Raw genomic sequence first — 25,185 nt, 5'->3', positions numbered from 1 at the left:
GACATAAGGAGAAGAGTCTGGTAATTGTCTGTGTGAATGGATCTCTAAACTTTTGCACTTGTCCTTGCGTTGTGATTATGTATCACTGGTGGCTGCAACACTGTAATTTCCCAATTTCCCAAGGATCAATAAAGTACCTATCTATCTATCTATCTATCTATCTATCTATCTATCTATCTATCTCTATCTATCTATCTATCTATCATATAATTACAGACCTCCTTCATGGTTCCATCTCTTGTAGTCTTTCTATTTATCACACACAAACACACGCTAGGGTGTCACACAGCCTTTGGCCCTTGGCGTATTAACACACACACACACCGGGGAGCTCACTGTCTATATCAGCCCACTGACGGTCATGATGGCCAGAGAGGAGAAAGATCCAAGCAACCAAAGCCAGAACTCTGTCAGAGTTTTGTCTCCACCACTAATCTAGATTTATTTTGTCACCAAATTCAAAAAAGAAAATTCCATATTAAGTAAGGTTCACACTGTATTTTAGTTGTCGACGGAGGGACAGATCGATAGATGATGTCATTTGACAGACACAGAGGCGAGGTGTTGTATGTGAATGATAACAAGTTCTGCTATTTGATGCACTGTTAGCCCTTGAGCTGTGCTGTCAAGGTAATCACATCTAGGTGACCAGAGTATGTGTCCCTTCACGGGACAGGGTAAGAGCCTGACAAAATTGCAGGAACATTCTGATTCTACCATGGAGTGATTCAGTGAGGAAATTTGAGCTGATCAACTTCAGATCCGTCTCCGTTTTCACAGTTTAGTCCCGACCTCTGGGAACAGCCCTCATCCCTCCTTCTCAGACCATGCTTCCTTTATCTCTTTTTTCCTCCATCCCTCCTCCATCCCTCCCTCACTTTTACTCTGTCTCGCTTCTATCCCCGTTCTCAGTTCACGGTGGTCCCTACAGAACAGAGGATATGTTATCGTCCAGTTCATGGGTTTATCGCTCCATTTTGTCATATGCACCCTTTTCTCTCCATCCCTTCTCACCTCATCTCACTTTATCTCAGCCGCCTCATCTCGCATTCTCAGCCGATGCATATCCCTCCCTCTCTCTCTCTCTCTCTCTCTCTCTCTCCCTCCCTCCCTCCCTCCCTCTCTCTCTCTCTCTCTCTCTCTCTCTCTCTCTCTCTCTCTCTCTCTCTCTCTCTCTCTCTCTCCCTCCCTCTCTCTCTCTCTCTCTTTCCAGACGGGTCTTCCTTCTGCCAGCCATACTGTATGACCATTGAGTACAAGCCCACCTGTGTAAACAGCCAAGTAGATCCGGTCTGTCTCTGGCCTGTCTCTTGGCCATACACACCCTGTTCTGTTTTCTTGGGCATGTAGGATCCAGAGGCAGAGCCTGACAGAGGGGTTTCCCTCCATCTCCCCTGAGACACATTTGTTTTGTTACTGTTTTTCTCTCTCGCTCTGTTGGCCTTCGGTTGTCACCCATATTCACAGTACCGTTGGCTAGAGTACATCCCAGTGTTGTTACTGGTGCCTTTGAACCCAACGGAAATGTTGAACGACCTTCATAAGCACGCTATTTCGTGAGCGTCCTCCACTCTGCGAGAATCTGGGCCGATTTCCTCTCTGCGCCTTAGGAAATCCATTTGATATTACTGCCAGACAGGCAGGCCCGGACTGAAAAGACAAGGCAGTAGATTTAGAGCTTGTGGCGCCCTTTTCCAGAGAAACCTCAGCAGTGAATGGCGATCACTCCCCTGCTTATTGGACAGCATGCTCGTGGACTGAACGGGACAGCTGTGAGTTCAAATATTTACACTAAAGACAATCTACACTCACAGGGTTTTTTTGTGGAAGGAGGGAATCTACTGTTATAAATTAGCTGGTAGAGAGTTTCTGATATGTGTGTTAAGTATTCAATTTAAAATGTAGTCTGATTTGCATTTGCGAACTGTTCACACATGTTCACACCTATGATGTAACCATCTAAAAAGTAATGTTATTTGTTATCTATCACAAGGGAGGAAAAGGAGCATGTGTTTTCTAGGTGTTTTCAGCACAGTGTCTGAGAAATAAAGGAGTTGTCAGAGTTAGATAATGTCTTATGGTAACAGAGAAACCTTGCCAAGAGTCCTTTTCCACTGAAACTGCTTGATCACTTCCCCACTCACTCCCCCCTGCTCGACCTGCAACAGTGGTTAGGGCCGTTAACCCACTTTGTCTCCCTGTCGGCCATATGGCTGAGTGAGCTCTCCAAAACACACACACTCAGTAGCCAGCTCCGGTTGGAGAGGTGTTCCAAACCGGAGCGGGCTGTTCTGTTTCTCTTCACCTCCGCTCCTCCGGGGAGGAAAGCTGTGAGCCACTCGATCCCGCCCTCCCGGGAGCAGTATAGGTGTTGAGTCGACAGGAGAGGTCGCGGCGGAGGTCCCTGAGCAGTTAGCGCTGTTGTCGTTGTGAAAGGGAAAACCGAGAGAATGTGTCGAGTGTTTAGCATGTGGGAAGTCGGAGCCACAGGGGTGATACCTGACCACGGCTATGGAAGCGTATTTAGATTGGTACGGTGCAGTGCTCTCTCTGTCTCTGTCACTCTGTCTCTCTCTCTGTCTCTCTCTCTCTCTCTCTCTCATCCTCATTCTTTGCACAGTGCAGTACCTGATTCCACAGACCGTCTGGAGAGCTAATGGATGTTGGTTACGGTGTTGGTTACGGTGCGGTGTGTACTCAGGAAACCAACCATAGCAACCTCGCACAGTGCATATCCCATAGTAACTAGGAAACAGGGCGTACAAAGCTGTATATGTGGAGTGATTTTAGTGTTAACAACACAGGTATAGTGGCAACTTTATGCTACCAGCAAACAGTGAGCGGACATAACCTCATTCTTCCATTGAACATCCAATCCCCCCCCCCCCCCCCCACACACACACACACTCCCAACTGCAACCACTAACCACACCTCCAACCTCCACCCTCCAGCCTCCACCCTCCACCCTCTAGGTTTCACTCCCTGCAGTAATAATCACCCAAGTCTTGTGCAGGGGAGGGACCCCTTGATGTGCAGGGATGTGATGTTACATAATAGGTGGGAAGTTATCGGTGAGTGTCAGGAAGGGCCGTGTCTGTCTACAAGTGAGCTAGTTGATTAGGCATGTATCAGTCCCTTCACTGCCTCAAAGAAGACGGGAGAGAGAGGAAGGAAGGAAGGAAGGGAAGGGAACAGAGGGGGGGGAGGGAGGGAGGGAGGGAATCAAAGGGCCTTGCAGCAAGAGGCCCTACGGCCCCAGCAAAGCCTGCAGGCACCGGGCGGCTGCAGAACGGGCTCATCTGCCATTCAGTTTCATCTGCAGTACGGTTCTGAGGACTTTTCTGTGACCCCGGCGAAGCTGTGGGTGTCACCGGCTCCTGGCGGAAAGGCGGCCATAGAGACTGCCTGCAACGGGCATCAAAGCTAGAGAGCTTTGGTGTAAGGAGGGAGGCTGGCTTGAATTAAGCAGCGAATTTGCGCCTTTCAGATTGAAATAATAATAATAAAAAGAGACTTTGTCATGAGCCTTTGTTTCGCTGTTTACGTAGATCAAATCCAAATGTTAGATGTCGATGACGTCCTCCTCATCCCTCACTCCCTCCCTCCCTCCCTCCCCAACCTGTTTCTCCACAGCGTTTGAAGTCCTCCTACCGCTTGTCAGAATCCATGCTTAATTTGAACATATCTGCCATGCTCCTTTTATGTATTTTTCATATTCATATGATTCATCTTTAATGCTCTCAGGACCACAGAAATTAATCATTTTATATAAGCTGACTATATCAAAAGAAAGTGAAAACCATTTTGGCACTTGTGTGTGGAAGAAAGACGCAAGCAAGCAAGGCCGGGGTGGAAAGGAAGGCAACATTGGAAACGTTGAGTCTGTGAGACGTTGAGGTGGAGTGGTAGAGGGCTTAGGGGTGGAGGGGTAGAGGGCTTAGGGGTAGAGGGCTTAGGGGTGGAGGGGTAGAGGGCTTAGGGGTGGAGGGGTAGAGGGCTTAGGGGTGGAGGGGTAGAGGGTTTAGGGGTGGAGGGGTAGAGTGTTTCGGGGTTGAGGGTAAGGCCTGTGGCTCGTGGCAGAGTAAAACCACAGGAACATAATGTTTTCATCACTGAGTTATCTTACGATCAAGGCCCCTGTCGGAAAGAGAACTGAGGTGGCTAAGTGACCTCAGACATTAAAGCACGTGGGGATTCAGGGCTCAAGACAGAGTTCAAGACAATTTGGGCTTTTTAAATTTATTTTCCCTCAGTGTTCATATTATATGAAATCAGCTAATGCTTAGAGGTTTTCTCCATACACAAATACTACATGTGTCAGACAGGTGAAGATCTGGAGTCTTTTGGCCACATATTCATAATATTTTGATTGGCCAGGAAATGTAGCCCATGTGCAAGCCACAGTACGCACTCCAGAAAATGTTGAACCACTGAACAAGGGCTTTTCGTATAGGCCTACAGTAAGCATTTGCTGAATGTAATTACAGTAGATATTACTGTAGATATGTAATGTAATTAGGTAATGTTCATATTTTCTTACATTTCTTGATGCAGTCACAACTGTGAACATTATTGCCTATATTAATTAGAGGAGATTAACATAATGTTGATACATTTTTTAGCTATTCACATGAGGTCGTTTCACTCGTAAAATCCGAAAGCATAGTTTCAGGTAAGAAGGAGCGACCATCTTAGCTGTGCTTTGTGCGATGTGAACCTCAAACCATGATTCATGTTCCCCAATGCTTTGTTCTATCCTCCTCTAGTGTAGTTTGAACGGTTCACTGGCAGGGATAATTTGTCGACATGGCCCCTGTAAGCAGGGCATTTACTACCCTGGCTGCTCCCTGATTACCCCTGCTGAAACATTAAACCCGCAATGTGGCTGTTTAGCTTAGCGCTGTCGCTGACTAAGCACTTCCATGTTGCTTTTTTATTGCCCTTTTCAAGACTTTCTGGTCATCAGTAAAACCGGATTCTGTGTATTTAGAACAATGGAAAGTTGTGTGTATATTTTTTTATGTAGATAATCTGTGCTCCCCTTCTCTCATTCCATGATGTTCTGTGATCCTGTTGAATTGGCTAAGCTCTGGGATTCAGACCCTATCACCAGAGGATATTTGGTCTAATCCATTTGGTGGGTAGAGTGAATGAGAAACAGCACAGTACTCACAAATTAAACTAGCCTCAGTGGATGGAACGTGGGCACTTCGGGGTTGTATCAGGGTTTCATTAGTGTGATGCACGGTCTAGAATCTGATCTGACTGACATCAGCTTCTATCTGGACTTTGTCAGAGACTCTCAGTCAGATCAGTCTTATAGGACTTGACACCCCAGCTGTTGGAGATGAGGCTCTGTACCAAATCTAACCTGAGGTCGATAATTATTACTGTATGTAGTATGCTCCTGGTAATGATGTCATGGTGTTCTGTATTGAATGTGTCCTGTCATTTTGCCCTTAAAACATTGACTCAGTTACACTGCATATTGCTACTACATCTGTCTGCAAAACCTATTTGTTTTACTATTAATTTAATTAGCATGTGTTAAGTATCATTTCCCTGTTAGCGACAATAAAGTTCTATTTATTGATGACAGATTGATGGTGATTTAGATTAAAAAAAGTGCTGTACACTCAACCTTAGCACCCTGATGTATCACCATGATTGCAGTTTCATAAGGAGACAATCATGCTTACTAGGCAAGTGGATCACATTACACTGCATGGATTTCGTTCTGTTAAAAGAAAAAAAGAAGCCATTTAGAAACGGAGCTCCTATGTAAGGCAGATTTCCTCCCCCTCAATCTACGACAGGCTTTCACGGGCCTCCAACATTAGGGTAATAGAGCTTACAGCCTGCTAGCTTAGCCAGGCATCTCCCAGCTGAAGAAAGCCGGCCAGTGTGGTTAGTTCATAAATTTAATCTCCTATTGTAAGGGCAGAAGCATGGGCAGGGGCCTCCATGGTGATTTCTGGTGAAATGTAGGAGGAATGTGCTTAGCAACGTGGTTTGGTGCCACCCCATATTCAGTCCGCTCTTTGTCTTTAAGCTTTAGAGGGCGACGTGTTTGCTTTTACATCAATCCTCTGTTATTGCACCCTGGAATGCCAGTTGTACCCCAATATATGCACACTCTGCACACCTGATGCCCATACTGTGCATGTTGTTATTTAGGAGAACCATTAGGAAACCATAACCTAGCCAACATATTGAGGACACACATTGCTGCTTTTTATTCTACATAACATGCATCCTACATCCTAGTGGTTCTACCCAGAACCAGTAAGTGCTGCTGATGCATTGCCAATCACACAGAGCTCCGTCAATCCTCCTGTGGAAGGCATGTTGACAGCTAGAGATCCTAATGAGTCCTTACAATAGCCGCAGCCCCCTGAAATATGTACACTATAATTCATTTCCCACTCACATCCTGTTGCCCGTTGATCCTTATTAATTTTTCCCCCCTTTACTCCCACACAACCCAGAGGTAGCCAGGCAGGCAGGCAGATCACTGGGAGGAGTGCAGAGTGGAGCTGAGGGAGGGAGAGAGAGAGGGGATGGGGTTAGGGAGAGGGAGAGAAGGGAAGGGAAGGGAGGAGAGACAGAGTGAAAGGAGAATGGGTGAGAGAGGAAGACAAAGAGAGAGAATTGAAGGAGAGGTCCAAGTGAGAGAGAGAGGGAGCGAGGGATAGGGCTGGTTGGATGAAAGGAGGCCCGGGCCGTGCAGCTGTAAGAAATGAGAGAAACACAAATAAACAAGATTTTTACTGCATGCAGACACAGAGGCGTAAAGTGAAATCTGTTTCAAGTGTGTGTCGGGGCCAACGAGAGACACATGTGGCACTTGTGTGCCAGCCGATCTGGCCACCGACTCTTTGTTGTTTCCGACATGAGAAGTCAGAACAGCTGGATGAAGTTTATGCTCTAGTTCACTCCCACTGGGTCCTGTTTTTGCCCTTTCCACATCTCACTAAACTTTTTTTTTTTCCACTGACTGCGGTGTCTTTTGTCATCCTTGTAAGGAGGGGCCAGCTGTCGAGTTTAATATCAGCATGAGGTTGAGCTCAATTGAATTGAAACCTGTTTCATTTCATTCTGCTACACCTCATCGGTCATGTGTGAGCATGTAAACACACCTACTGCAGTACCCGGCATCAGTCACATCCCTCCTAAAGACCTCTACACCCCCACTGCCCCCCTGTACAAGTTTCTCTGCCGTCAATATAAAAATAAAAAAAATCTCTTCTAGCATTGTGACTGCCAATGGCCCCTGGTCTGAACATTGATTACTTTATCTTATGATGACTGATGGATAGATGATTCACTTACTTAAACAGATGTATTTGTTGTAAGTCGCTTTGGATAAAGGCTTCTGCTAAATGCCATAAATGTAAATGTAAATGGTTTTTTTGTAACCAGGTGGAATCCCCTCATAGGTATACAGTATGAAATGAGAGGCTGTGAGTACCTCCCATACACATGGATGCTAGGCTAATCTTTTCTGTACAAGTTTCCCATAGGCTCAGATCTAGGATCAGCTTACCCTTCTCAAATACTAACACTCACCATTATACTGGGAAAAAACACATATGGTTTCAAATCAGTGTCTTCATCTTGCTCCCCTGTTCTCCTGCATCTCCCGGGCCTGATCCAGGTCTAGGTCACCTTGCTCTCATCCAGAGTCAGGGTGGCCAGGAGACTGGGAAGGAGAAGCCATCATTCCTCCAGTCAATCTCCCACTCCTCTACAGGGAGACAGATGGATGAACACAACTACTGTCATGGCGACTCGCCCTGCTACAAGAGTATGCACAGCACACCACTGAGTTACTGGCTGGAGATCATCTCATGACTCATCTTTCTCTCTTTGGAACAAAACATCTCTGTCTTTAATCATCATGTCCAATGTTTAGAGGTAAATGGGTTTATGGACATAGCGTTGGAATTCAGACCAACAGTAGGAGAATTTTAATTTTTTTCTTGTCTTGTAATTGAATACCAATTGCCGGACACTAGTTGACTTGACTGTCTGACAAGGCCGTGGCATGTGTATGTAATCTCTGTCTCTCATATATACAACACCAGACAAACAAACAAGCAACATGAAAACAAACAGAATCCAAATGTAGTAAAGTAGTCAGGTTTTCCCACGTCTCTGAGAGAGCAACAATGTGTACTACAGATGGTCCCTGGAAGGCCCATGTCATAAGCCTGTGGTGACCACAGTACTGTACCCGGGTTGGGGTCAATTAGAATTTAGATTCTCTCAATTTGAATTGAATTAATGAGTTGAAAAATCCTCATGGAAAACTGCTTGTTCTTGAATTTAGTGAATTAAAATTAAATTGACCCCAGCTCTGCCCAGGACAGGTTTCAATGTATCCTGCATATCAAACTGTATACGCTCATAGTTGGAGAGGAGAAACTTCTACTGCACCCCAAATGTCCGCATTGGCCGCGTCCGAATCAAAGATCAAATCAAACAGTCCAGGACTGTTTGTGGGGCAGCCAGATGTTGTCCCTCACATACAGTTTATGTAGGCCGCTTAGCTGACGCTTTTATCCAAAGCAACTTACATTCCAGTGAGTGCATACATTTCAGTATATATGGTCCCAGCAGGAATCAAACCCACAACCTAAGCGTTGTTAGCGCCATGCTCTACCAACTGAGCCACAGAGGACCACAGTATACACTCACCGGCCACTTCATTAGGTACACCTGTTCAACTGCTCGTTAATGCAAATATCTAATCGTGTGGGGGATATTTTCTTGGCACACTTTGGGCCCCTTAGTACCAATTGAGCATCATTTAAACACCACAGCCTACCTGAGTATTGTTGCTGACCATGTCCATCCCTTTATGACCACAGTGTACCCATCTTCTGATGGCTACTTCCAGCAGGATAACGCACCATGTCACGAAGCTCACACCATCTCAAACTGGTTTCTTGAACATGACAATGAGTTCACTGTACTCCAACGGCCTCCACAGTCACCAGATCTCAATCCAATAGAGCACCTTTGGGATGTGATGGAACGGGAAATTCGCATCATGGATGTGCAGCCGACAAATCGGCAGCAATGATGCTATCATGTCAATATGGACCAAAATCTCTGAGGAATGTTTCCAGCACCTTGTTGAATCTATGCCACAAAGAATTAAGGCAGTTCTGAAGGCAAAAGGGGGTCCAACCCGGTACTAGCAAGGTGTACCTAATAAAGTGGGGAGTGTGAGTGTATGTCATTCAATATAAACTGCCATGTCGTGGGTGGAAAGGTTGAGACTGGGGCTCCAGTCAGCGTGTTTCACACATCCGCCACACCCCACTTTAGCACTCGCCTCCTCGTCATCAGGGGAGTCGGGGTCCCCTCCTGTTATTCTTACCTGAAAAGAGAGATATCCGTCACTAAGTGATCCGTAAAAAAAACATGCTTTGGAAAACACATCATCATTATCTCTCTCTCTCTCTCTCTCTCTCTCTCTGCCTCTCTGCTAAGAACAATTGTGTCTATTGCCTTTATTCCACACCTCAAGGTCAGTCTCAGGGGGGGAGACTGAACCTCTGACCTTCCTGAAGGGAAGTAGCTCCAGGAGGGAGAGGGGGATAGGGATGAGGGAGAGACCCACTGTTATCATACACACTACAGGGCCTCCTTAGCGTTTTTCCGCCACAAAAAGGCTTAACTTGTTAACTTCAGTATGTGCTTAACCATAGAAAAGGTCTTTCTCCTAATGCATTGTGAGATTTGGAAGAGAGGTTTGGATAGGAACACAGAACAAGCCTGATCTCCATAACAGTTGATCGAACCAAATGAAATAATTAATGTCACAAAAATACTAATTGTTAGAAGTTTCAAATGGTACTGTAGTTGATGTTATGTGTGTGACTGAGTGAGCTCTCTGGTCTGGTGGTACAGTATACGCACGACTTCCCTGACACAGAGATTACAGACACACCTGGGAGAGGAGGAGAGGGAGAGAGACAGAGAGAGAGATGGAGACTCACATCCTTACAGGTTGACCCAAACCCCCCTTGTAGTCATCACCCATGAGTGCACTGTTGCATGTCAGCAGCTCCTTGGAGAGATAGAGATGAGAGAGAGAGAGAGATAGAGGGAGGTTAGAGGGAGAGGGAGAGCAAAAGAGAGAGAGGGATGAAGAGAGAGAGAAATGGGAGACAGTGGCCCCCAGCCTCTAAATATAACATGATGGTGGGGTGCTATCACCCCAGTTATCTACAGGGAGGGTCAGTGGGTATACAGAGAATGAGTGGGTGGTCTGGCTTCATCTTTATGTAACCGTCTGGCTTCGCCTCACAGACACTGACGTATAGTGCTAATGATGTTAATGTCGTCTGACAAATCGGATAGGGAGCCCTTTGATTCGGACGCGGCCAATGCGGGCGTTTGGAGTGCAGGAGAAGTTTCTCCTCTCCAACTATGAGCATATACATATATACAGTTTGATATGCATGATACATTGAACGGGCAGGAAATACATTTGAACTGAGTGGTGAAGCCTGTCTCCAGACTGAGTAAGTTAATTTAACCTCGTTTAACTCAGTGTGTTGCTGGTAGTATTGCTGTGGTTATCCTGCCTGAAGCCCTGGGACCTTGTTTCTGTTGAAAACAATCTGCTTGAAACCAATTGCTGTCAATCTCCAGTGGGAGAAACTTCTCTGCGAGGTATTTAAGTCCCTACTCAGCTTTGACTAGAACTAAATACATTTGGACTGAGTGGTGAAGTCTGTCTGGTCGTTAACTGATCGTTTGATGGGAGGGGCAGCAACCCTGCTAAGTCATCAGCAATTACAGAATCTGCACTTCTATCCTGACGGTCAAAGAGCGACAGCCTCTGCGACAACCTCCTGACAGGAAGACAAAGGAGTCAATCTGTGGAGTTCATTGAGGAAGGCCTGAGAGGATGTCCAAACTACAAAGTATTGTTATTCTATTTGATTATTTTTTTCACTATTCTGAGTGTATTGAGTGCTACTTACATCCTGTATTGCCCACAAACCCTCTATCTCTATACCGGCAAATATCACAATGTGCTTTCTCCCCATTCGTGTTATTTCATCCCTCAGGAGGAAACATAGACGCTACACCCCCCCTCGCAACCCATCTAATCTAGTCTACCCACCATGCTCAACTGACCATGACCTCACTGTTGCGGGAGGACTTTGGAACTGCCAGTCTGCCGTCCGGAAAGCAGAGGCTATCTCAGCTTACGCTTGCTTGATGTCCCTCCACTTCCTTGCTCTCACAGAGACAAGAGGATTACACCAGAAAACACAGCTACTCCGACAGCCCTCTTTGATGCCTACTCCTTTTCTCATTCCCCTAGACTCTGGTTGATGGGGAGGCACAGGACTCCTCATCTCACCTAAGTGGTCACATAATGTCCTTCCGTTGTCCATATTCACCTTCAAATGTCATGCTGTTTCTGTCACCTCCCCTGTCAAGCTTCACATTGTTGTTATCTATCGTCCCCCAGGTCAGCTTTGCCCCAGGTCAGCTTTTACTTAGAAGAGATACATGTCCTTCTCAGCTTCTTCCCTGAGGACGGCACACTGCTCTCACTACTGGGTGACTTCAACATCCAGTCAGAAAAGCTTCACTCGTCTGGAGTACTTGACCTTCTCTCCTCCTTCGACCTTACCCTGTCCCACTCTCCGCCAACTCATAAGACGGGCAATCAGCTCAACCTTGTCTTCACCAGATCCTCCCATACCTACAACCTTACTGTTACCCCTCTTCCAGTTTCTGATCATCATTTTGTATCCTTCTCCCTTCCCCTCAAATCCACCCCCTCCCAGTCAGTCTCTACCCACACTTTATCCTCTCGTCGCAACCTGAGTACCCTCTCCCTCACCGCTCGTTCTTCCTCTGTCTTATTCTCCCTACCCTCTGTTGAATCCTTCTCCCTTCTATCCACTTCCTCCACCCTACTGTCCACTCTTTCCTCATCCTTCGACTCTCTGTCCACTGACCTCAAGGCCAACACGATCCTCTCCACGCGCTCCTTGGCTGTCTGAAACCCTGCAAGCTTTTAGAATAGGGCTCCAGGCAGCTGAGAGGAAATGGAGTAAAACCGGCCTCCCTGATGACCTAAAACCTTATCTCTCTCCTCCTCAACTACACCTCCTCTGCATCAGCTGCTGAAGCTTCTTACTACCATTCCAAAATTCAATCCTCTGCCTCTGACCCAAGAAAACTGTTCTCCACATTTTCCTCACTCCTCAACCCACCTCCTCCCTCCTCCCTGTCTACAGATGACTTTGTCACCTACTTTGAAAAGAAGGTTGATGACATTAGCAGCTCTTTCTCTCTACCTCTCGCCAACACTGCTACCACTCCTCCCAAACCCACTGTGCTACACTGAGTCTCTGGTTTATCAGCTCTTTCCCCCCTCTCCCCTGATGATATTCTAAAACTGGTCACATTCAAGCGGGCAACCACCTACCCACCTACCACCTACAATCCTATCCCCTCCCCCTTTCTCCAATCCATTTCCAAAGACCTCCTTCCGTTCCTTACCACCATAATCAATTCCTCTCTATCCACAGGATATATCCCAGCTGCCTTTAAGACAGCCAGAGTCAAGCCTCTTCTGAAGTAACTCTTGACCCGTCTGCTGTCCATAATTACAGACCTGTATCCCTTCTCTCCTTCTTATCTAAAACCCTTGAACATGCTGTCTCTAACCAACTGTCTCACTATCTCCTTCAGAACAACCTCATTGACCCTCACCAATCCGGCTTTAAGGCTGGGCACTCTACTGAAACTGCTCTCCTTGCTGTCACGGAGGCCCTCCACTCTGCTCGAGCTTCCTCCGTCTCCTGTGCTCTCATTCTTCTTGACCTGTCTGCTGCATTTGACACCACCTGATCCTTTTCTCAACCCTCTCAGAACTGGGCATCTCTGGCTCTGCACTCTTCTGATTTGCATCCTACCTGGCGGATCGTTCTTACCAGGTGACGAGCCCTCCACGAGCCCTCACCACTGGGGTCCCACGGGGCTCCATCCTAGTCCACCATCAGACCTCTGCAACTCATCCAGAATTCTGCCGCCCGTCTGGTGTTCAAACTCCCCAAATTCTCCCATGTCACCGTCCTCCTTCGCACCCTTCACTGGCTACCGGTAGCAGCTTACATCAGATTCAAGACCCTGGTGCTCGCCTACTGGGCGGCAAAGGGAACAGCCCCTCCCTACTTGCAAGCAGTGGTCCTCCTAAAGACCTCTTCATCCCCACTACCCCCCTGTACAGTTTCTCTACTGTAAATAAAAATAAAAATAAAAAATAAAAAAAGTAATTCTTCCTTCTTCTAGCATTGTGACTGCCAATGGCCCTTGGTCCTAGCATAGATTTGTTTTTCTTATGATGACTGATGTATAGACGATTCACTTACTTAGACAATTGTACTTGTTGTAAGTTGCTTTGGATAAAGGCGTCTGCTAAATGTCTAAAATGTAAAAGTAAATATCGTGCTCTATTGAAACCAAAGTTCTTATTTTTTAAACCCAGAGTTTCAAGTGACAATTACTTCTAGGAATGCCCCGCAAAACAGACTAAACACACAGGACTGGGGTTTGGGTGTATTCATGTGAACGGGAAATGTGGCAAATTCTTCCACATTTGTCACGGTTTATTGGAATAATATACGTGTTTTGGACATTCAGCCAGGCTTTTAGGTAAATTAACATGTCAAGACTACATGTACCCAAAAAGACAAGATGACAGATTTTCAATCTCGTGAAAAACAACTTTGTTTTAAGGGAGTGCCTCACTTTTGCTCACTTTTTCTGGATGCAAACTCACAGTTTCCCACTGCTCTGAAACCTGACACCACCACGTCATTCTGCCATGGATGCTATTGGCAAGCACCCACCAGGACACAGCCTGCAAGCATGATCAGGGATTTTTTTTCTGGACCTTTTAGTAAAGTCTCCTTGGTTTAATGTTAATTTGACATTTATTTTGTATAAATACACAGGAATTCTTTGTAACAAGCTCTCATAAAAGGATCAAAAGTAAACATGCACAGATATATAGTACAGACAATAGTCAACCGAAAAACAGCACAGGAATTAGGCAGTCCACTGCAAACAAGCTAAAACCTTTCCAAAGTTTGACCTGTAAGATAAAAACCGCTGCACACCTACAGTATCCACTCAAACAAGACTATTTGATTCAGGACACACAGAAGGATATTTCTAACATTGTCATCATGATCTGCCCTGATTTTAAATGCCACAAATGTTTATTAAAAAACTGTACTGGCTGGGGTCAGTGGTCACCAAACCTGTAGGCCTGGTTTATGTTCCAACCTAACACCCAATACACTAAGTGATTATTGTTAATCAAGGCTTTGATGATCAGTTGGACCAGGTGTGTAAATACTTACTAGTTGATAAGTTGATTCAAGGGTGTTAGCACTGGGGTGGGCAGGTTGTGCCGGACCAGGACTGAAGAACAGTGTCTTTTTGTGTTTTTTATTTTTTATTTGTTATTTCACTCTTATTTGTTGGTCTTTCAGGTTTCACACAACAGGCTCATTCAGGAGATGAACCACCCTACAGCTGGACCGATCTCTGTCCCAGGTCAGTGAGTTAAAGCCACACTCAGTAATTGCTGCATACCATCCATCAAAAAGTGAGAGACTAACAAAACATAAACTAATGTAAATGCAAATAGCACTTGATTTCAGTCCTTCCAGGTGGGGCTATTCTAATGAATGTCCTAATGTCATACACAAACAAATGTCTCTCATTCAGCATCTTACGGCTGGTCAGCAGCCAACACACAAACGCAGACTATTCACCGATCTCTCGCAGGTTCATGCGTTGCCTCAGCAGTGGATGAAGACAAAATGTAAATACGGATGAATGAAGAACGGCCTGGCCGTGCTTTAATGGATCACAACTACAGTGCCCTCCATAAGTAATAAGGATGAATGAAGAACGGCCTGGCCGTGCTTTAATGGATCACAACTACAGCGCCCTCCATAAGTAATAAGGAAAGAGGAAGCATTTTGTCTTCTTTTAGCTCTATACTCCAGTATAGGTTGGATTTGAAATAAAACAATTATTATGTTTTCAGCTTTAATTCAATGTTCAGATTGGTTTCACCATTTAGAAATTACAACCCTTTTTATAAATAGTCCCCCTATTTCAGAGCACCAAGATATTGGAAAATTGGCTTGACAGGTATTTCTGGTTAGTAAGATGTGTTCTGTCACATAATTTGTACATAAGAGAACTGTCAATGTCTAGTATTGACTCTAGGCTTTGCATTTGCCTTTGGAGTCTGCTATTGGTGTCTGTCAACATGAGGACCAAAGAGACATCAATGAAACTCAAGGAAGCCATTATGGGTCTGAAATATCAGAAAAATCAATCAGACACATAGCCAAAACCTTAGACTTACCAAAATCAACACTTTCTAATACCATTAAATATAGAAATAAAGAAAATTGAATTACGACGTACCACCTCATACTTCATCACACTGTACAGTAAGACAATGACCCCAAACATACTGCCATAGTAACTAGGGAGTTTTTCTGGCCAAAAAGCAGAAAGGTATTAACTGACCAAGCCAATCGTCAGATATAAATCCAATTGAACTTGCATTTAATTTCCTGATGATAAGATTTTAGGCAAAAAAGAACTCAAAACAAACAACTGAAAATGGCTGCAGTCCAGACCTGACAGAGCATCACGAGAGAATATACCCAGCGTCTGGTGGGGTCAATTGGGTCGCAGACTTCAGGTACTTATTGCATGCAAAGGATTGTCGACCAAATACTAAACATGGCTGCTTTATTTTAACATTATATTACTTTTTCCAATACTTTTGGAGCTCTGGAAGCAGGGGAGTTATAAAATGTTTAGAAATGTTTTGTTTGGTTGTGGCTCCTTTCTACCTGTGTGACTTCTGTGAGAGGTGCTACTGGGTCAACCAATGGGAATTCAGGATGCTGTAAACAATGGCAATGTTGCGTTTGGTGATATATTCATAGAATTCTTAAAATATTATCTACATCATACATTCTAATTTTCTGTTTGGAACCATGAAATTAAAGAAAAACGTGGAGCTCTGGCAAGTCCAAAGCTTCCTTTTCATATATCTAGCATAAATTATCGTGATTGTTACAAATTCCAATTATTTTGGAAGAAAAGGAGGTATTTGACCCATGACTGGAAGAAGATTTCTCAATGAATTCTAAATGGCCTTTACTCCACAAATTGAACCGTGCTTCACATCAGCCAGTCCCCAGAGAGATAGCCCCCACAATCAGTGGTGGGGCTTTGATGGCTTCAATGTGTTGTTTACCATTGTGTATCCTGAACATTGTTGTGCCCATATGAGCCAAATCAAGGATAATTGTGAAGAATGATCCACAAAGACAGAAAGAAACCACAACAGACACCTAGTCCTGTGTCACGCCGTCTGATCAAGCATCCTTCCAACATATACATTACATCTCTGAATAACTCCTTTCTCTCTGATCTTCCCCCTGTGATTTGCATAAAACCAAATCGTCTGAGAGCGGGGGTCTCTTTTGGGAGTCGAGTGAGGGGTCCTAGTGCATCAGAAGTTCAGGCCCATTCAACATGTGGACAACCCTTCTGTTCTCTGCCCAGGCCCAGTCTTGTTTATCAAACACTGGAAAAGAAAGGACAAAAATGTCTGTGTGCTTTTTTAGATCCTCCACCAGTAATTGTGTTGTTTTTTTGTCCTCCTGGTCTCATGAGTGAGACGAGTCTGAATGGGCACAATTATGAAGCCTATCTGGCCTGTGTGCTGGGTGAATAGCCATTAAAACGTGCAGCCCAGAAGAACACTTCTATTGTCTTTCGAGAGGTGGAATTCAAGCAGACAAAAAGAGCAAAATTGGCCATTAGCGTCCGCGGAGAATAGATTTGTAAACATTATGTAATCAGAGTTGGGAGGGAAAGAGGTGGGGGGAGGGGGGGGGGGGGGGTACTTAGGGTTCCAACAGAAGTCACTTAAAATGGCCGCACAGGAGAACAACCAAACAAAAGTGGGATAATTATTTGCCTCCCTCCGACTTGTTGCATTTCATTGATCTGGAAAAAAGATAATGATTGCTAATTGTGTTCAAATAGAAGTACTGTTACGGCATGTAGACGAGAAGGAAAGGAGGTCAGTCAATAGAACCAGAAAGAGTGCTGACCATATCTACCAACAGTGCATATCAACAGGGGTCTTCGTCTGTCTCACCGATATCTGCCATGGAAAGAAAGACCTCTGAGGGTGTTTTTGTGCCGCTGATTGCGAGAAGCTTCCTCATTAACAAGTGTGCAAAACAGTTTATTGTGTGGCATTTCCCAAAATAAACCGCTTTATTTAAACTGATGGGCCTTGAGCAGCGGCTCTTGTTAACTGTGCTGGCCGCTCCATGTGAAGTAGGCCTGTAGCTAAAAGAGACTGTCCAGAAACAATCACCTGGATTAGGCAGAGATTATTCTAGCATTATGTGAATCTGAAACGATGTGTCCGCCATTGAGAGTGGTGTAAACAAACGCTTTCTTTCATACGTGCCCTTGCTTGAACCTACGTAAACTTCATTTCTGTTGGCAATATTCAAGATTTCATAGTTTATTGCCATACCAATATGTTGTTAGGAATTTGATTCACTGCAGCTCATTAAAAAGGCAGTCACATAACACACATACATGTACAATACAAGATGTAATACATACAATTGTTACAGTATGTACTGTAAGTTGTTGTTCAGTTTATCTTAGTGTGCTTAAGAGAGGCACAGCTTCATTATGTTGAGGACATTGAATGGTTGTGGATGCACATAGCCCACTTGGCAGGTGAAGAGTTCTTGGTATGGGTTTAATGGAATAAAAAGATAAGAAATAACTCAGTAATGGAGTCATTCTGACCTGGTTGTAAAGACTTCAAGTCATGAGAGTTAGCCTTTCTCCTACAATATCAAACTTGATTCTATTCACATCTGGTAAACAACTGTTTCATCTCATATTAATCGTCACGAACATACTGTGTGAGTTCAACTCCTGTCATAAATGTTTCTGGTGCTAAACAAATCCTTTCGCTGACCCTCGCTTTGTGTTACTATGCTAGGGTCCCTTCCCACCCTACAGCCTAGGGGCAGTTCCTGGAGTGTCTACAGATCTGCAGGGTGATATCATCTTACTGGGGTGCTTTCTCCTTTCACTTCTACTCCCGTTGACCCTCCACTGTTCAACTAAAAAGCTGCCAGCGGAAAATATGGTCCTTGTTGTCCAGGACACTCAGATCTCAGTGAATTTCTTTGTCTTTGTAGTGGAGGTCCATGGCAGTTCACCACATGACACAATGCGCTTGGGACGTCTGCGGTGAATTGATACATTTCAGTTTCCAATTGGTTTAGAATGTTTGGAGGATTGTTGACATTTTTGTACTTTTGCCCTGAGTGGAAGGCTTGATGTCTCTCTGTGGAGGTTATGTGCGTGGTCAGATGAGGATGTGCGTGGTCAGATGAGGATCAGGATCATGCTATGTAATGTCTATGCATTAAATATAATAACAGCATTTTTATCTCTGTCTATTTTGGAAAATGTCTGCAATTGCAGCCAACTGCAGAAAGAAAGAACACGAAAACCATTGTGTTCTAGTCACCTGTCAAAAGCTCTCGGTTCAGAAACACCCTGTTACCAAGGAGGACTACTGGACGATTTTCACTTTGCACAAGTAACCGAAAACAGAGCTAAATTTTGTGTTTTTTGTTATTGTAATATCCAATGTATTTTTTGTTAAAATTATTGGATTTTTCTCTTCTTGTTCCTATCGCCTTTCAACCTAGCAGGTGATTTAGTACCCCTGTAGTTTACTTGGCATTAGCTTACTGCTAATGGACCTCAAATCTGATGGTCCGTCTCATGTAATTTAGGGAGCGAACACACTGTAGGGCTCATAAATATGTTGTCAGACATATCCCATTACCCAGGCAGTTTTATAGTTAAGATTTAGAGCCCAAATCCCCTTTCTCTGTGAAAGGTCAGAGATCTTTTAGATTTCTAGTACAGTAATCCTTCTATCAAATCACAAATCAAAAGAAAATAGACTCATAGAAATGGAGTGAATGTATATTGTACGATTATGTCTCCAACTTGTGGCAGATTTGTATTTATCTAGCTATATGTATTTTTGGATTATCCATGGAATGGGTAAGCTGATTTTAGATTTGTACCTAACTTCCACCCAGAGCACAGTGCATACTGGAAAAATAGGATTGCAGTATGGGGTCAACCAGTGCAACATCATAGATCAAACCTCTGTCATATCAAACAGAAAATGCTCTTTGGATGAAAAGGGCAAACACTCTCCACCTCACTAACCCCAGGGACGCTGTACCTCAGTACACGGTTCCTGTTATCTCCAAACATTCTGCAAAGCTCCTACGCTTCTGACGTCAGAGGGAAACTCCCAATGTGGGATGCCCCCCCGCAGGATCACTCTCTATCAAAGAGCTCCTCTGGGCCTGAGGGATCCCTCAGGTGTCTTTACTCTCACATCTGTGTTTCCTCCTCCTCATAACTGCCCCCCCCCCTTACAGAGCATGTAGGTCACTGTCTGGTGGGTTCACACCCCGCTGTGAATCACTGGTAATGAATTAACAGAAAAGTTACCGTATGTACAATTGTATTGTGTTGTGTACTATGTGGTAAAACCGTGATGCATGAATGAATGGAATGATGAAATTGAAGGAAGTGTGTGTGTGTGTGTGTGTGTGTGTGTGTGTGTGTGTGTGTGTGTGTGTGTGTGTGTGTCTGTGCACATGCAAATTGCAGACACCCAAAGAAAAAAGCCAAGCAGCTTGCATGATATTGTGCTGTCACAGCTTGCTGTTATGGGAAGATTATCTGTGTGTGAGAAGACGGTTCTACTTACCATGATCTGTATGACCCTTGTTATATTTTGGGTTCTGTGATTTAATGCTTTACTATAAACCCAAATAAAGTATTCAAGTGTGTGTGTGTGTGTGTGTGTGTGTGTGTGTGTGTGTGTGTGTGTGTGTGTGTGTGTGTGTGTGTGTGTGTGATTTAATGCTTTACTGTGAATCCAAATAAAGTATACAATTTGGATGGGTGTATGTATGTGTGCGTGTAGTTTTCTGTGAGATGTGACTCTTTCACCCAGAGCGTTGTGTGTCCACATCTCGGCAGAGGTGCCCATGAAACATGCATCAGGCTGCTGAAGGGAAGCCAGCGAGGCTAATTAAAGAGAGAGAGAGAGAGAGAGAGAGAGAGAGAGAAAGAGAGAGAGAGAAGGGGTGACTTGTTGCGTGGGATCAAAGAGCTCATGATGAAGATGTACTTCAACTGACAGCTCTGCTTTCATGCTCTGTTGAGCTGCTTTGTGCCGATGCACTGTGAATTATTTGTATATTCCTTTATCTCTCCGTCTCTCCTCTCTTTTCTCTGGCTGTACAGCACACAGAGATACTCATGCATATAGCTGTGTGTTGACTCACACACCAAACAATAGTGCTGCGGTTAGTTTTTTTGGTTGTTTCCTAGAACTGAATTAGCTTTTCCACAAAACCCCTGAGGGTCTCTCGGCCACTTCATGGGCCACTGAGCCCCCGGAACCCAACAGCCTGCTCGTTCTCAGGAGGGCAGGAAGCCCCCTTGCCCTCCATCTCTCTGGCTTTGTCTTCCTGTCTTGCTCCATCTCTCTCTGTCCCTATCTCCCCCACCCCGAAAGGGTTGAATGGGTCTGTCTGCACTGGAGCAATCCATCCCCTCCAGTCCAGCCAAAGACCATAATGAGTTGGCGCTAATCACAGAACTGTATGTACATTGTGTGTGTGTGTGTGTGTGTGTGTGTGTGTGTGTGTGTGTGTGTGTGTGTGTGTGTGTGTGTGTGTGTGTGTGTGTGTGTGTGTGTGTGTGTGTGACTAGAGAGGGGGGGGGGGAGAAATACAGATACGGAGAGAAACAGAAAAGAAAATTGTGAGTGAGAGAAAGAGAGAGAGTCAATTAGAGAGGAGGGATGGGGAGAGATAGAGGGAGAACAGAAAGAGAGAATCAACATCAGTCAGGAGTGGTGGGGAGAGAGAGATTGTTAGAGAGTCTAGAGAGGACTAGGAGAGGAAAGAAGGAAGAGGAACAGAGGTCCCCTCTGTGTGGTGAGATCAGAAGAACCACTGGGAGTGTGCTTGCTGTGGAGTGTCTCCCTCAGATAATGGGGCAGCCTAGCTGAGCCTGGGGCTGGTGCTGAGCCTTGGGCTGGTGCTGAGCCTTGGGCTAGTGCTGAGCCTGGGGCTGGTGCTGAGCCTTGGGCTGGTGCTGAGCCTGGGGCTGGTGCTGAGCCTGGGGCTGGTGCTGAGCCTAGGGCTGGTGCTGAGCCTGGGGCTGGTGCTGAGCCTTGGGCTGGTGCTGAGACTGGAGCAGGTGCTAAGCCTTGGCCTGGTGCTGATGATTGGGGCTGGTGCTGAGACTGGGGCTGGTGCTGAGACTGGGGCTGGTGCTGAGGCTGGGGCTGGTGCTGAGGCTGGGACTGGAGCTGGTGCTTACACTGGGGATAGTGCTGTGGCTGGGACTGCTGAGGCAGGGCCTGGGGCTGAGACTGGGGCTGGGGCTGGGACTTGGGCTAAGACTGGGGCTGGGGCTGGGGCTGGGGCTGAGACTGGGGCTGGGGCTGGGACTTGGGCTAAGACTTGGGCTGGGACTTGGGCTAAGACTTGGGCTGGGGCTGGGGCTGGGGCTGGGGCTGGGGCTGGGGCTGGGGCTGGGGCTGAGGCTGAGGCTGAGACTGTGGCTGAGGAGAACCAGATGTAGAAGAGACAACCAGGGCCCTGCGGCCGCACATCTCCATCAGATCGGGGGAGGGGGGAGGGGGGGTAGAGGATGCGGTGAAGGGCATCGCTCCTAACTGCTGATGCATTGCAACCGCATGCGTCTACACACACACATGCAAGCACACAATCATGAAACCACACGCATCCTCACACACGCACACAATCATGTTTGCCATCCTGTTCTTCCCTCCCTCTTTTTCCATGTTCTCCTACTTTTCATTTCTTCCTTGGAGTGATTTCTTTGTTTGCATCTACTTTCATTGAGACCAGCCTATTTTCCTTTCTCGGCTTTCTCGTGGTTGTGTATTTTTTAAGCCTTACAGTGGGAGTTAGTACAGGAAAATCTGATATTGGGCATTGGTCCCTGGTGGTTGCCATATTTCTGCCAGCCATTGTCTGTCTGTCTGGCTGGCTGTCTGGCTGTCTGGCTGGCTGGTTGGCTGGCTGGCTGGCTGGCTGACTCCTATTTGCAATACCTCCTCCATCCAACCCAGGCTCATAACAGCACAGTTCCATCTGTAACGCTCACTATTAAATCAACTGATTTATTCAATGCTTGCGGAGGAAAAGGCGAGCTGGAAGCAAAGCAGCACTGGTAACGACAAATGTTTGGCAGCCTACCGATTGAAATATCTGTTTCAAGCCTGTCCAAAACATATGGTCTTCTTTGTCACATAAAAAAAATACGGATCGATCATAGAGAACATGGGGAAATGGTTATAAATAGACGGTTGAGACCTTGAATCCCATTGGAGACATGGAGATGTCCCGCTTTCCTCTATTGGCCTGTCTTTACCAAAATCCTTTGTGGTTCCTTGCTAGCCAGCTCCTGAAGCCCATAAAGAACTGCAACCATTGATACTGAACAGTATGTGGTGTGCATGATATATCACACAAACCTTCACAATGAGGAAGGAAACAGCAGCAACGTATCTTGTGTGGTGAAACTAAGAAAATAAGGCATCTTTCATCTTCCTGTGGTATTCTTCCCCTGTGTGTTTCAGCTCTCGGTTGCAGTTTGTCGAACTGCAATTTTTGACATTTATTTGAATTCATGGTTTGGTTTCATAGTTAATTTATGTGTTGTTATGTTAGATCATAAAATCTGACCAGGGCCCAAGGCTTTTCAAACTGCCATATCTAAGTATGAGTCTCAGTCTTGGCCTTAGAAAAGTAATAGCATCACCAATAAGTCTGGCTAAACCATTGATATACTGTATAGGCCTTAATCTGCCCATAGTTTCTGAAAGGGCATAGACAGTTGTTATTAGTATAATTACATAGTTACTACACAGTTATTGAGCAACTTAATGTAAAGTGTGACCCCAAATTGTATCCACTTTTTTTTCCCATATAGGTCCAGCTGTTCGCTTCAGTGGCTTTGACATCAGCAAGCCCACGCCTCCTCCGGTGATTGGCCAGCACACCGTACAGGTTCTGAGGGACACTCTGTCCTACAGTGATGATGTCATCAGTATGCTGCTGGAGTCTAGGACGGTTGTCCAGAATGAAGTTCAGTGAGAACTGAGCAAAGAGCGCTCACACAACCTGTACCAGTGTTCCACAATCCTGGTACTGGACATCTACAGGCTGGAGAGGCTTTTGTTCCAACCGAGCACTAACACTCCTGATTCAACCAATCAACTCATCATCATCATCATGGACTTGTTTTATCGCGATTGCAACCAAGGAAACCATCCTTTTCTTAAAGCCCCAGTTCAACTAGTCACATGCTCCGCCTTGATGATGTAATGAAACCAAGAAATAATTAATGAAAGGTTGCTAGGCGCCTAAGGAGATCCCTTATAAACAATAAGGCCAGCACTCAGGACCCTAAGCCCTGGTTAGCTAATTCTGAGAAGTATTGTATTGTATTTCCCCTCTTATTCAATGGTTGTGTTTGTATAATGAACATGTTGAGTGGGCAAACTATGAAGGAAGAAAAACCACAAATGTAGCAATAGTGACATATTGACGCTTACACATGCATCTTCTGCTTGGAAAACTGTATTTTAGGAACTCTCCCGGGTCATCGATGACGTCACTCTCTGTGATAGTCACTCCATGATTGACCAATATGACGCACTCCTACCTTATGCCTGAGATTTCACTTAGACCATGGAACATACGGAAAATCTATTAAAACATTGATTCCGCCTCTGTTTTTAATGTCATGTTTTTAAGGTCCAATAACGATTTATTGTTGAGCAGTCAAGGAGTTGCTGGAATTTTTTTTTGCATTCTCAGAGATGTTACATGTTTAGCCTGGTACACCTTTGCCTTACGTGCCTTTGCTATATGGAGGTATTTTCTGGACAAAGATTAAGGGTTCTGGACTAAATTGTACTTTTAATGGAGAATGCATTGTATTGATTGCTTTTTAGTCTGAGTGTTTCTTTTACAGGTCTGGGAACCCAATTAAAAAGGTTTAGATTACACACCATAATTAACTATAGTTAGATCTGAGGTAGGTGTTTTGTAAATATGAATGGTAATGACAGTTTTTTATCACTCACCTGAATAGGAAACAAATTATTCCGTTGGGCGGCAGGTGGCCTAGAGGTTAGGGAGGCCGGTTGCTGGTTCGATCCACACCCTAGGAGGGAGCCGGATGTGAGCTGGAAGGTTGCTGGTGTCATATCTAAGGCTCCTACCACTGCTGTTGTGCCCTTGAGCAAGGCCCTTAACTGCTCCAGTGCCGAATATGGCTGCCCTGTGCCCAGAGCTCTCCCGTGTGTGTGTGTGTGTGTGTTGTCTTGGGAGGGATGTGCACGTCAAATTCCTACAATTGATGGCCAAATAAAGAGTCTAATTCTTCTTCGTCTTCTTGCTTGTTCAGAATAGCTACTTAGGCTACTTAGTAACCATTGCGAATGTGCCACGCTTCTGTTCAAAACAAAAGGAATCTGTATTTGAAAAGGATAAAAGGTTTTTCTACTGTAATATGTCACCTGGACCTGGGTTGTCATGTGAAGATTTCTATGTGATGGTTAGTCATCACAGATCACAGTGTTCTTGCTGGATTACGCTTCCTGTTTCTCAAAGGTGAGAAGGCGAGGTGCTCTGAGAGAGACACAGAGTGTTCTGATGTTAATTATGTTCAGATGAAGATGGAAGATGTTCTTGAAAGAGTTCATTCTTACATCTTAATTACAGAATTTTTTAAACATAAAGAAAGGTGTTGCATGGTAACCTCTAAGCAGTAACACACGAGAGGGTATGCTGTATTGTGGATATCGGAACGACTGTGACGCAGTCGACCATCACAGCCGTTCTGATATCCTATTCATAGCACAGCCTTGAGTTGTGTTATTGCTTTTAAACAAGCAATGGTGC

The 25,185-nt window shown here is 45.1% G+C and overlaps 1 protein-coding gene across 1 annotated transcript in view; it reads left to right on the top strand.

Moving 5' to 3' along the window:
• The window catches only part of sugct (succinyl-CoA:glutarate-CoA transferase), a 78,135-nt gene extending 53,610 nt beyond the window's left edge, over positions 1–24,525 (top strand). The window contains exons 13-14 of the mRNA XM_083683051.1: positions 14,545–14,608; positions 23,207–24,525. Of these exons, the coding sequence (XP_083539177.1) occupies positions 14,545–14,608; positions 23,207–23,370 (228 nt within the window). The 3' untranslated portion in view covers positions 23,371–24,525. The remainder of the gene's footprint in view (positions 1–14,544; positions 14,609–23,206) is intronic.
• Positions 24,526–25,185: the final 660 nt, after the last annotated feature.

This window comes from Argentina silus (genome assembly GCF_951799395.1).
Source record: "Argentina silus genome assembly, chromosome: 1".
Classification (NCBI taxonomy): domain Eukaryota; kingdom Metazoa; phylum Chordata; class Actinopteri; order Argentiniformes; family Argentinidae; genus Argentina; species Argentina silus.
The sequence above is the reverse complement of the archived record's forward strand: the minus strand, read 5'-3'. Positions and strand labels throughout refer to the sequence as shown.